The 12,678-nt window shown below is 46.0% G+C and overlaps 1 protein-coding gene across 1 annotated transcript in view; it reads left to right on the forward strand.

Annotated features, from left to right (window-relative positions):
* The window catches only part of si:ch211-234p6.5 (pleckstrin homology domain-containing family A member 7), a 32,293-nt gene extending 21,921 nt beyond the window's left edge, over window positions 1-10,372 (forward strand). Inside the window, exons 16-25 of the mRNA XM_056301662.1 lie at window positions 230-338; window positions 516-574; window positions 1,972-2,076; window positions 4,198-4,288; window positions 5,714-5,769; window positions 6,581-6,712; window positions 6,814-7,275; window positions 7,546-7,667; window positions 7,918-8,039; window positions 8,379-10,372. Coding sequence (XP_056157637.1) covers window positions 230-338; window positions 516-574; window positions 1,972-2,076; window positions 4,198-4,288; window positions 5,714-5,769; window positions 6,581-6,712; window positions 6,814-7,275; window positions 7,546-7,667; window positions 7,918-8,039; window positions 8,379-9,712 — 2,592 coding nt within the window. The 3' untranslated portion in view covers window positions 9,713-10,372. The remainder of the gene's footprint in view (window positions 1-229; window positions 339-515; window positions 575-1,971; window positions 2,077-4,197; window positions 4,289-5,713; window positions 5,770-6,580; window positions 6,713-6,813; window positions 7,276-7,545; window positions 7,668-7,917; window positions 8,040-8,378) is intronic.
* Window positions 10,373-12,678: the final 2,306 nt, after the last annotated feature.

The raw sequence follows: 12,678 nt of genomic DNA on the forward strand, positions 1-12,678 counted from the left end.
CAATAAGCATTTTGTTCCGGGAGTGCATTACTCATTCATACTGCCGAGACTTTATGGTGTTTTGCGAGGAGAGATAGATTCTGACTAACTTCTCTCTCTCTCTCTCTCTCTCTCTCTGTCTGTCTGTCTGTCTGTCTGTCTGTCTCTCTGTCTCTCTGTCTGTCTGTCTGTCTGTCTGTCTCTCTCTCTCTCTCTCTCTCTCTCTCTCTCTCCCCCCCCCCCTCATCAGGAGCAGTCTCAGGCCCAGAGAGAGTTGTGGATGATGGAGGATATTCTGGCTGGTCTGAAGGTCAACAGAGATCACTTTCACCTCCTGCTGAGCCTTCAGAGACACCAAAGTGAGCCTCTGCTCTTATCTCCAGCACGGGGTCATGGATGGATGGATAGAATAACCAATGAATGAACAGGCAAACCAATGATAAATTAACATCAAATGTTAATATATCATTGATAATACAAATACTTTGTAACTGTGAACCTCTCTCTCGCTCTCTCTCTCTCTCTCTCTCTCTAAGTCCCTCCTTCCCATCTCTCAGGCTCTCCAACGGAGGGGCAACAGAGCGGACTGCCAATGGTAGGCTTCCTATAGCCTTATTTATCAGATTTTTCACTGACAGTTTTTCCTGAAAAGTATTTATATACGTTTATATATATATATATATATATATATATATATATATATATATATATATATATATATACTACCGTTCAAAAGTTTGGGATCACCCAAACAATTTTGTGTTTTCCATGAAAAGTCACACTTATTCACCACCATATGTTGTGAAATGAATAGAAAATAGAGTCAAGACATTGACAAGGTTAGAAATAATGATTTGTATTTGAAATAAGATTTTTTTTACATCAAACTTTGCTTTCGTCAAAGAATCCTCCATTTGCAGCAATTACAGCATTGCAGACCTTTGGCATTCTAGCTGTTAATTTGTTGAGGTAATCTGGAGAAATTGCACCCCACGCTTCCAGAAGCAGCTCCCACAAGTTGGATTGGTTGGATGGGCACTTCTTTGAGCAGATTGAGTTTCTGGAGCATCACATTTGTGGGGTCAATTAAACGCTCAAAATGGCCAGAAAAAGAGAACTTTCATCTGAAACTCGACAGTCTATTCTTGTTCTTAGAAATGAAGGCTATTCCATGCGAGAAATTGCTAAGAAATTGAAGATTTCCTACACCGGTGTGTACTACTCCCTTCAGAGGACAGCACAAACAGGCTCTAACCAGAGTAGAAAAAGAAGTGGGAGGCCGCGTTGCACAACTGAGCAAGAAGATAAGTACATTAGAGTCTCTAGTTTGAGAAACAGACGCCTCACAGGTCCCCAACTGGCATCTTCATTAAATAGTACCTGTTAGAGCCTGTTTGTGCTGTCCTCTGAAGGGAGTAGTACACACCGGTGTAGGAAATCTTCAATTTCTTAGCAATTTCTCGCATGGAATAGCCTTCATTTCTAAGAACAAGAATAGACTGTCGAGTTTCAGATGAAAGTTCTCTTTTTCTGGCCATTTTGAGCGTTTAATTGACCCCACAAATGTGATGCTCCAGAAACTCAATCTGCTCAAAGAAGTGCCCATCCAACCAATCCAACTTGTGGGAGCTGCTTCTGGAAGCGTGGGGTGCAATTTCTCCAGATTACCTCAACAAATTAACAGCTAGAATGCCAAAGGTCTGCAATGCTGTAATTGCTGCAAATGGAGGATTCTTTAACGAAAGCAAAGTTTGATGTAAAAAAAATCTTATTTCAAATAAAAATCATTATTTCTAACCTTGTCAATGTCTTGACTCTATTTTCTATTCATTTCACAACATATGGTGGTGAATAAGTGTGACTTTTCATGGAAAACACGAAATTGTTTGGGTGATCCCAAACTTTTGAACGGTAGTGTATATATTAAGTTTCAGCTGTCCAAATTATTGTCCTTATCCTCGTCATCAAGAAATGAATGAATGATTGTTGCAGGGGGTGGAGCAAGATCCACCGGCCCGCCCACCTTTACCTCAGGACCTGCTGGAGACCGATCAGAGCAGAGATCAGGGTCATGGGTGGATGGACCTAACATATGAGGTGGGACTCATTGATACATCAGCATTAAAGTAATTTCAATCAGGAACGACACGACTTGACCACACGATGTGAAATAATTATCAAAGAACAGGAAGGCGGTTATCTCAAGCTGTGGTGATGAACACTGTCATGGTATGTAAAGCCATAGAAGAGTAAATCCATACGATTTTAGGTAGTTGATATTTCCCAGAGAGACATATAGATGGGACAATGAAACTTGATGGTGGTGGTGGTGATTTGGGTTGGTGATTGAGTGAACAGACAAGAAGAAAGACAACCGAGTGACAGAAGGAAACTGACAGGGTGGAGTGACTGCTTGATGTCAAACGGATGACAGTCCATGTATGGAGAGACGATAACGAGTGTCTTCATGTCTGAAGAGCAGCTAAACCCTTTACTGTAACACTTCATCTAAAGGTGAAAAACATCTCTAAAAGTTATTTTGATCCTAAGACGAAGTTACTTAAGAATAGCAGCATAAACACCAATTGTTCTTGGCCAATAACCCCATTCTTCCGAGCCGTCCCGATCTCTGCTCCACTCCCTCTGCTGATCCGGGGAGGTCTGCAGACTACCACATTTCCTCCGATACTTGTGGAGTCGCCAGCCGCTTCTTTTCACCTGACAGTGAGGAGTTTCACCAGGGGGACATAGCACGTGGGAGGATCACGCTATTCCCCCCCCGGAACAGGCAGAGGAGGCGCTAGTGTAGCGACCACGACACATACCCACATCCGGCTTCCCACCCGTAGACACGGCCAATTGTGCCTACAGGGATGCCCGACCAAGCCGGAGGCAGCACGGGGATTCGAACAGGCGATCCCCGTGTTGGCAGGGAACACAATAGACCGCTACGCTACCCGGACACCCCGCAACTAGTAAAATGAATGATGGATCTGATTGATTTAGGTGCGGCAGTGAGCAAGATGTCAACGGCTGTGTCCAAATACTCTGCTGTGTACTACATACACAGAATATACCGCATACTGTTTACTACTTATTATCCATTAAAATGCATTCAGTATGCATTGTAAATTTATCATAATGTCCTCAGTCAACCAGCGGAAGTGATGGCAAGTGGATACGGCTTGAAAAGCCCATATCTCCATGGTAACCATTCAACATTTTCTTTGGAAATAGTGTCCAGTCAATTCATTTTAGAATTTTTTGGCGAAAATAGCGTACGTCCTGTTATTGTTAGTGTACTTTTGTATACTCTGTACCAAATGTTTCCATACTGTGCACGTGTAGATGAAGTATTCTAACAATGGGCACCATGTAGTGTGTAATATGGCCGTAGTATCAGCATTGCCACCGCTTCCGGTGTGGGAAGATGGCGGGGCGTAAATTCACGTTTGCGGCAGCCTCACCCAGCACCGTCCATTCAGTGTCTTTGTCCACATCTGTGTCTAACTTTCGACACTTGACGGCTGGGAGATCTGGCGTTGGATCGGCTGAGGGAGCTTGGTCTGCAGCGTCTTGTGGGCCCAGGGACCACGGCCCTGCTGGAGCTGTACCCGAAGAGGAAACACCGAGGGCAGTCTGACAGGACGTGGAAGCGGGACAAGCTAAGCTAACTGCTAGCCCATGCAGACCGGCAGTTCCGACAGTCATCCTGGCTGGCATTCGTTCTCCTGGACAGCGATTATTTATTTATTTTGTAGTTTGGATATATGTGTTAGTTTGGATATATGTGTTCTTGTAGACCTTGTGGATTTTGGATGTGTGTTTTTTGTGTTTGTGTTGCACTGCTATAGGCTGGGGGAAACGATGTTGAAATGAAATGCCAAATAATTTGTTTGTGACTCTGATTCTGATATAGTGTGTAATATGGCCGTAATATCAGCATTCTGAGACAACTCCTGGGCGTGTCCATGCTGGCTTATTACCACACCTGAATCAAACGGACCCATCCATCATGGGTTTTATCTGCAGCTGTGTTTATCTGCCATGCTCACATCACTTGGTGCCAATGTTGGGCCGGTGCTTATGGATGGCTTTTCACCTTTAGATTGTAGCAGATTCACAAAACGTGGTGCAGGGTTAAGCTGCCTTTAAAAGAGCCTCACTGAGTTTCAGATTTGAAAGGAAAGCTTGACTATTTCTCTTTTTCTGCTTCAGGGCGTCTACAGCGACGCCGTGGATCCTCTGCACAGAAGAGTGAACAGCCAGCCGGAACTTCTCAAAGAGAGAAAACGGAGAGACACGTCCGGTGGGTGCTGACGTCTTCAAATTTACTTGGGTGGGACAATAAGGGACTGTGGTGAAGGTTGCACATCAACAAAGCTCAGGAAAATCACTTATTCTGCATAACATTAGCCTACGTTTTGAATACAAACTATTACTATTTCATGTTTTTATCAGCTGTTTTGTACATACAAGGAATATATGATGATATATGATTGAATCTGGGCAGCATGGTGGCACGGTGGTTAGCGCGGTCGCCTCACAGCAAGAAGGTCCTGGGTTCAAGCCCAAGGGTAGTCCAACCTTGGGGGTCGTCCCGGGTCGTGTGGAGTTTGCATGTTCTCCCCGTGTCTTTGTGGGTTTCTTCCGGGTGCTCCAGTTTCCTCCCACAGTCCAAAGACATGTAGGTCAGGTGACTCGGCCGTAGTAAATTATCTCTAGGTGTGAATGTGTGTGTGTGTGTGATGGCCTGGCGGCCTGTCCAGGGTGTCTCCCCACCTGCCGCCCAATGACTGCTGGGATAGGCTCCAGCATCCCCGCGACCCTGAGAGCAGGATAAGCGGTTCGGGTAATGGATGGATGATTGAATCTACACAGGGCCTTTCCACTTTACAGAGCCGAAGGGGTCAGACAGGCACGAACAAAGAATAAAAACATTTTAAACAATAAAAGCTTAGCGGCTAAAAGTGAAAATGCATGATTGAAATGCGATCACCTTGCAGCAAAGCATTAAAAAACATTGAATTTCTGGCCGTCTCTGCTGCGGAGCCTGGAAGTGAACCTGCGCCACAAAGCACAAATAAGACTAAGAACATTAACACATCTTGATGAAGTAGAAGAGAAACAAAAAATAGAATATTAAAGAATATCTATGTTCGAGTATAAGAATAACTAATAACCTATATCACAGTATAACAATAACTGCATTATAGCGCAAATACATGGAAGAACGTGGCTGTTGCAGTATAAGAAACGGTTCATTCATGGGTAGATTTCTGTACATGGAACAAAAAAACAGGAAATGACTGTAAATACTTTAAGCACCATGGTAGTAGAATAGCAGAAGTGTTTTGTAGAATACCATAAGTCCTTTGCACACAAGAGAAGTGCAAATCAGAGCAGATTTGGTTGCATAAAAACAGGATATGTTAAAGAAAACACATAAATTAGTCATATAATGGAGGTAACTGGCCGGGGTTGATAATTTTTACATTTTATCCAGTTCCTCACCGCGTCGTGAGTGAAGGACATATGAATAGATTGATGTTAGATAATACACATGTTCAGATCTTTGTTTCCTTGTTTTCGCTCAAATTCTCCTCTCTCTTTGTCTCTCTCCCCCCCCCCCCCCCCTCTCTCTCTCTGTCTTGTCTCTCTCTTGCTTGCTCTCTGTGTATCTCTACTTCTTGCTCCGGTTTCTTGTTTCTCATCATTTTTATTTCCTCCATAGAGTCTCGGTCTAGTTCTAGATGGACTACACCAGATACAACCATTCAGTCAACTAAGGTCTGATTCCTCCCCGTTTCCCTGTGTGCCTCCCTGCTATATCTGGATGTGTGCTGTGTGATCCAAAACGGACCAAATATAGAAGCATTCAAGCTGTTTCCCCCCCCCCACTTTTGCAATCACAGCCAAATTCCAATTCTTTGATTTTCTCATCCTGCTTGCAATTAGGGCATGTTGCAGTACTGCTTCTAACCAACAAGGGGAAGCAGAGCCCACTTGTCTATGACTCCTCTTCTCCCACCCAACCCCCTTCTCTTTTAAACATTTATACACACACTTACACAGTTGCACATATACAAGGAAACATATACTCATGCGTACAGTTCTTTTCATTAATACAACTTTTGTGTTCTTCTATTCCTGGTGCTCAACCTTAGCGTTAGCAACCTTATTCTACTTCCTCCACACTGGAAGTCAGCGTTAGCAACCTTATTCTACTTCCTCCACACTGGAAGTCAGCGTTAGCAACCTTATTCTACTTCCTCCACACTGGAAGTCAGCCTTAGCAACCTTATTCTACTTCCTCCACACTGGAAGTCAGCGTTAGCAACCTTATTCTACTTCCTGCACACTGGAAGTCAGCATTAGCAACCTTATTCTACGTTCTCCACACTGGAAGTCAGCGTTAGCAACCTTATTCTACGTCCTCCACAGTGGAAGTCAGTATTAGTAAGCTTATTCTACTTCCTCCGCACTGGAAGTCAGCGTTAACAACCTTATTTTACTTCCTGCACACTGGAAGTCAGCATTAGGGTGCAGAGGTGACACATGTTTGACATTAGCATTCAGTAAGGGTCTGCACTTTTCCTAGAAGGCGAAGATGAGCGAAGGGGAGCAGATGGAGAGGATGAAGAGGAACCAGGACAGGCTAGCTCATCGCAAGAAACCTCCTATGCCCAGCGCCGCTGGAGCCCAGTATGAAACTTCAGAGTTCAGAAAGGAGGTCAGTCCTGTCAGTGCTCACCGTGACCGACTGAATGCATGTAAAGGCATTATGCTGTACAATACGTATAAATGAGTCTCTCACTTGTGTAATAATTTCAGCAGGCACCGTTTCCCTTGCGTGTGACGCGAGTCGTCACAGCGGTGCTGCCATCTTCCATTGTGGCACGACGGGTGTCTGTAGAGGACCCGCCACCTGAGCTGGCCATGCCACTGCCTGAGCAAATTCCACCAGAAATGCAACGGAGGTTAATCGCGGACCAGAACAAACCAATTCTCAGCAAATCGCCCAGATGGCCGCTGGCAGAAGCTCATGATCAGAACCGGTTCCTGGATCAGCCCGCCAAAAGGTTGAACAAGGCCCAGCGGGATCTGGTGTCCGAGGGTCACGGGTCGAACGTGTATGACCCCAGCAAGAGGAGACAGCAGCATCAAAACACGCCAAGGACCACCAGGGAAGATCCCTGGCTAGAACTCAGCCAGACAGGGCAGAGGGAGAACCCAAGGGCCCGAGTTTATGACCCAGCAGGTCTAGAAGATGGGAGGGAACCTTCAGATCTCAGGGTGAGAGAGAGAGAGCAAGAGATGACACGACACACAATTTAAAATTAATCTCTTATAGCCTTCTCCTTCCTGTCTTTCTTCACTATCCTGGAGATAAAACTGCCAAAACCTTTATAAAGAAGTGAAGCACTTGTCGTTGTGTGGACGGTGACGGCCACGGGTCCGTCCTGTTAAATGCACCGACAGAGTTGTGTTCGTATAAAGATTTGTAAAATATGGCAGTCGTAGCATGGTCTGGTTTCTGATCTAATTCCTTTCTAACTGAAATAGGCTGAAGGAAGGACCGCTGTAGCCATGACCTCTGACCCGGACCCTGATCTCTGTTTGACCCTGGAGCAGCGGGAGGCCAAACTCAGACGGGTGGAGCGCATAAGGCAGAGAGTCATTAAGAGGTGGGGTCCTTGGTGTGTATGTGTGTGTGTGCACTTCTGCATGTGAATGTGTCTTGTTGGAGAGCTTGTATTCAAAATGTATTTCTAGCTTTAATAGATGGACGATTATAATTTATTCGTAATATGTTTTTGATATGTATTTAAATGATCATCAGTATGAGTATTTGTTTTCCTCTCATTCGCTGTCTGTCAATCTATCCTATCTCTCTATCTCTCTATCTATCCATCTATCTTTCTCTCTCTGTCTTAGTGCAGTCAGAGAGAGTGCCATGGCACCTGGACACCTGTCAGTCACGAAGGAGGGGCAGGAATACCACCGGGTGCCCCCTACCCCAACCAGTGACACTTCTGAAAAGTGTCGGCCGACATCCGGTGTGTATTTAACCAGTTTTACTACGGTCAAGGATGCAGTTGAACGATGTGGCCCTGCAGGCGAGCTGGTTTTGTTTCCGCCTTTTGATTCAAGGGCAGAGTTTAAGACCAGTTTAATGGATAGAGGTGTAGACACAGCTACAACTCAGTCTCTTGCAGTTCATACTTTACATGTAGCATCAAATGGTTTTAAATGTTGAAATGGAATTAGTGAAATTGCCCAAGTAACATGATTCTCTGTAGTGGGTAACATCGTGTAAGGTGCAGAGAAAAAGAACTATTTCCTGATGGCTGGTGACTTTAAAGGTTTATAATTCTGTCCCTTTTTCCCTTTTTCAGATTCTGAAATTCAAAACAGTTATGGAGGTTGCCATGATGACTGCATCAGCAGTCCTCCACATTGTGTACCTGCAGAACTTAAAACCTCCGGTGGAATATCTCAGGATGAAGACGAAGAAGATGAAGAAGGAGAAGAAGAAGAACAAGGAGGCGAGCGTAAGAACAGACCCAAAAGTCATTTAGAGAGCAAAACACAACACAAGGATTATGGTGTGGTGAAAGGCGTCTTCAAACGAAGGATCAAATCTCCATCCTCATCCTCTCACACCACAACCATGACGGTGTCCCAGAAAGATGGGGTTGAAGGGTTTCATGTGAGTCACGAGGGAGGACGGGAGGAAGAACTTGACGAGCTGATGAACAAATGCGGCGAAAGCAGCGAGTCATCTGCAAATCTGAGAACCAAGTGGTTCCTTTCTACCAATCAGTGGCAGGGGCTCATGCCATTGCAGAGCCATGGCACAGAGCCGCTCCTGTGTGACGACCGGACTCCCGACATCTACAACCAACCAGAAGTTCACGGTCTGGGAACCGATGATTCAAACGACATCTCCTCAGCTGTCAGTCAAAGTTTGGAGAAAATGAAAGAGAACCACTCCCTCTTCTACAAGATTGCATGTGACATCACTATCTCAGACACAGATATTACAAAAAATGATGGGAACGCCAGTGTCCAAATGCTGTCCGGGGCAGGCGAGGGAATGGCGTCACTAAATGCTGACTCAACAGCAGATGAAGGGATGTGTCATGTTGTGAAATCGTCTGACGAACCGATCCGACAGTCTTCTCCCTCCATGTCCCCTGAAAGTGTCAGTGCTTTATCACAGAACATTGTCGACGACCTCTCAACAGGTAGCAGTCCCAATGATCCATCAGTAGCACGTCAGGACACACAAACAACCGTCACCGACACAGGGTCACCAAATACCTCAGTAAAAGCAGCGACAGAGCTGTGTACCAATGAAGAAATCCCTGATGAAGGAACGGACAAGGACGAGCCAGGGTGTAAGGCCCTGTTGAAAATTGAGGAAACCACTCATGGAGGATCTGAAGAGGGAACCAGATCTGATCAGGATCCAGAAAGAATCGTCCACACGATAGAGGAATACAGGGAGACAAAAGAACCAGGTGAGCAGAAGGTGGACCGAGGGGAATCTGAGGCGTTGAAGATGGCCTCTAGTTTATGTTGCCAGAATGAAAGGGCTGTCCAAGATGGAGGCAAAATCAACTCTGTGACTAAATCCAACTCTTGTTATGAGGGTGAGGGAGGAAGGCCAATTCGGAGTGCCTCTTTTGGAAAGGCCAGGGTTACTGTATTAAGGACAAGTTTGTAGAACAAGAAAGCTAATGGGGGACGTAGGAAGCATAAATGAACTTGTGAAGGACAACGGCACCTTCGAGTGGTTCATATGAGGGAGGAAAATGCCTAATGAGGGAAACTTGAGGGGATGCACGGACTGAAGTCGGAATTAGAGATGGTGCAAACCTGAACGAAAGGTTGGAGCAGAACTCGGGTTGGACATATTCACTATCGAAGGCATACTTGAACATTTCCAAAATTACTGGTAATTTTAAAATAAAACAAATAGTCGAGGTAATTCCTAATATGAATACTGTTATTCCAGTTGGAGTCAGCTCAGATGCCCAAATATGGAGGTTAATATCTTCATTCCAACCCATTTAATATACTACATCTAACCCAAACTAAAACGAGTTATTAAGGACAGATTGGTTGTCGGTGGACGGCAGAAGAACCCTTTTTATTTTCACTGTACCGGTGTTGAACTGTGCTTGTGTTTTGTTTCTCAGATGTCGTGATTAATAAATATTATGTGTGTCTGACAAAGCTGTCTGACGCTTCAGTCATTAAGCTCACTTGACACCAGGGATGCTTACACTACCCACCACCATGGGTGTGTGGGTGGGGGAGAGGGGGCATGTTTAACCCTTGTATGGTGTTCGTGTTTTTGTTCGCGGGTCTGGTGGACCCACAATATTTTGGGGTATTTAAAACAATACAGCCATAACAAATTATGTAAAAGGAAAAAAAACAGGTGATGATTTTACCTCTATTATAAGATATTTAGACAGCATAAATCGTTAATATTTGCCATGCACTTCTGCTAGACCCCATTTATCAATAAAATACTGTTCATTTTTATGATTAAATGTGATTTTTGTACAAAAATCAATCGTAATCAAGACGTGTGGATTTTAGGGGGGGGGGGTTCCCCATTTTTCTTCCCAGTTGTACCTGTCCAATTACCCTACCGAGCCTTCCCCGGTCGACCCCCTCTACCGATCCGGGGAGGGCTGCAGACTACCACATGCCTCCTCCCATACATGTGGAGTCGCCAGCTGCTTCTTTTCACCTGACAGTGAGGAGTTTCACCAGGGGTATGTAGCACGTGGGAGGATCACGCTATCCCCCCCCCCCGAACAGGCGCCCCGACCGACCAGAGGGGGCGCTAGTGCAGCGACCAGGACACATACCCACATCCGGCTTCCCACCCGCAGACACGGCCAATTGTGTCTGAAGGGACGCCCGACCAAGCCGGAGGCAACACGGGGATTCGAACCGGCGATCTCCGTGTGGGTAGTCAACGGGATAGACCGCCACGCCACCCGGACACCCAAAGACGTGTGGAGTTTATCATATTTATCTCGCACAAATATAAAGTCCTCGCTTGCATCCTCACAAACCGACTGCTACCACAGGCTGAAGAAGTATTCCCAGAATCTCAGTGTGGCCTCCGCCCATCCAGAGGTACAGCAGACATGACATTTACAGCACGCCAACGCCAGGAAAAATGTTGTGAACAAAGGCAGCCTTTGTACATGGCTTTCATAGACCTGACAATGGCCTTCGACTCGGTGGCCCGTCAGGCTCTGTGGAGCACACTATCAAGACATGGCTGCTCCGACAAATACATCAGACTATTGACGCTTCTACATCACGGCATGTCAGTCACAGTGTTCCGCAACAGCAGCTCTGAGTCAGAGCCCTTCACCGTGGAAACAGGGGTCAAACAGGGATGCATCATCGCACCCACCCTGTTTGCCATCTTTATTGCTGCCATACTCCACCTCATTGGCGAAGAGCTGTCACGGGGATCCTAATCCTATACAGAACTGACGGCAGGCTCTTCAACCTTAATAGGTTCAAGACCAAGAGCAAAGTCTGCAACACCACCATCATGGAGCTTCAGTATGCAGATGACAACGCCATTGCAACACACTCCGCAGAAGACCTCCAGGACATTCTGAATGCCTTTGCCAAGGTATACAGCACCCCGGGTCTAGCATTAAAAATCAAGAAGACCCAGGTCCTATATCAACCTCCACCCAACCAGCCATCTACCCAGCCCACCATAAAAGTGGACAACATAATTCTTGAAAATGTTGATCACTTCCCCTACTTCGGCTCGCCTCAAAAGCTGACATCGACTCTGAGGTCAACCATTGCCTGAGTTGTGCCAGTGGTGCTTATGTCAGACTCAGGGAAAGTCTTTGAAGACCAAGACCTAAAGGCCCAAACAAAACTCCTGGTCTACAGAGCTGTTGTTCTCCCCACCCTGCTGTACGGAGCAGTCATGGACCACCTACAGCAGGCATCTGAGAGCCCTGAAACAATACCAACCAAAGATCCTTACGAAAGATCCTGAGGATCAGCTGGAAGGACAGACGCCCCAACATCGGTGTTCTGGAAGAAGCCCATATGACTAGCATCACCACCACAATAACGCAGCACCAACTCTGATGGACAAGGCCATCTCATCCGCATGTCCAACACACGTCTCCTCAAACAGATCCCATACTCCCAACTGAAGGAAGGTCAGCAAGCTCGCGGTGGGCAAAAGAAACGTTTCAAGGGCGATGTCAAGACCAGTCTGAAGAAATTCAACATCACTTTGAGTAACTGGGAACACATTGCACTGGATAGGCGCTCCTGGGAGAAACCCGTGCAGGAAGGAGCTGCACGTCATGAAATGAAACTCCACTGTGCTCCAGAGAAAAAGCGACAGCATCGCAAGGAGAGAGAGAGAGATAAAGGCTCCACCACCACCAACCACCACCACCACCACCTTCCCCTGTCCACACTGCACCGATGTATGTGGATCGGCCTCTACAGCCATCTGAAGACCACAAGTAGACGACCCAATGGAGAGGACGTCATTGTCGCTTCGAGTGACCGCCGATGACGATGATGAGTTTCACACACGAAAAAGGGTAAAGAGCACAGGAGATGGTGTTTGACACACACACACACACACACACACACACACAGCCCAGGTAGGAG

Source organism: Lampris incognitus (genome assembly GCF_029633865.1).
Source record: "Lampris incognitus isolate fLamInc1 chromosome 17 unlocalized genomic scaffold, fLamInc1.hap2 SUPER_17_unloc_1, whole genome shotgun sequence".
Lineage (NCBI taxonomy): Eukaryota > Metazoa > Chordata > Actinopteri > Lampriformes > Lampridae > Lampris > Lampris incognitus.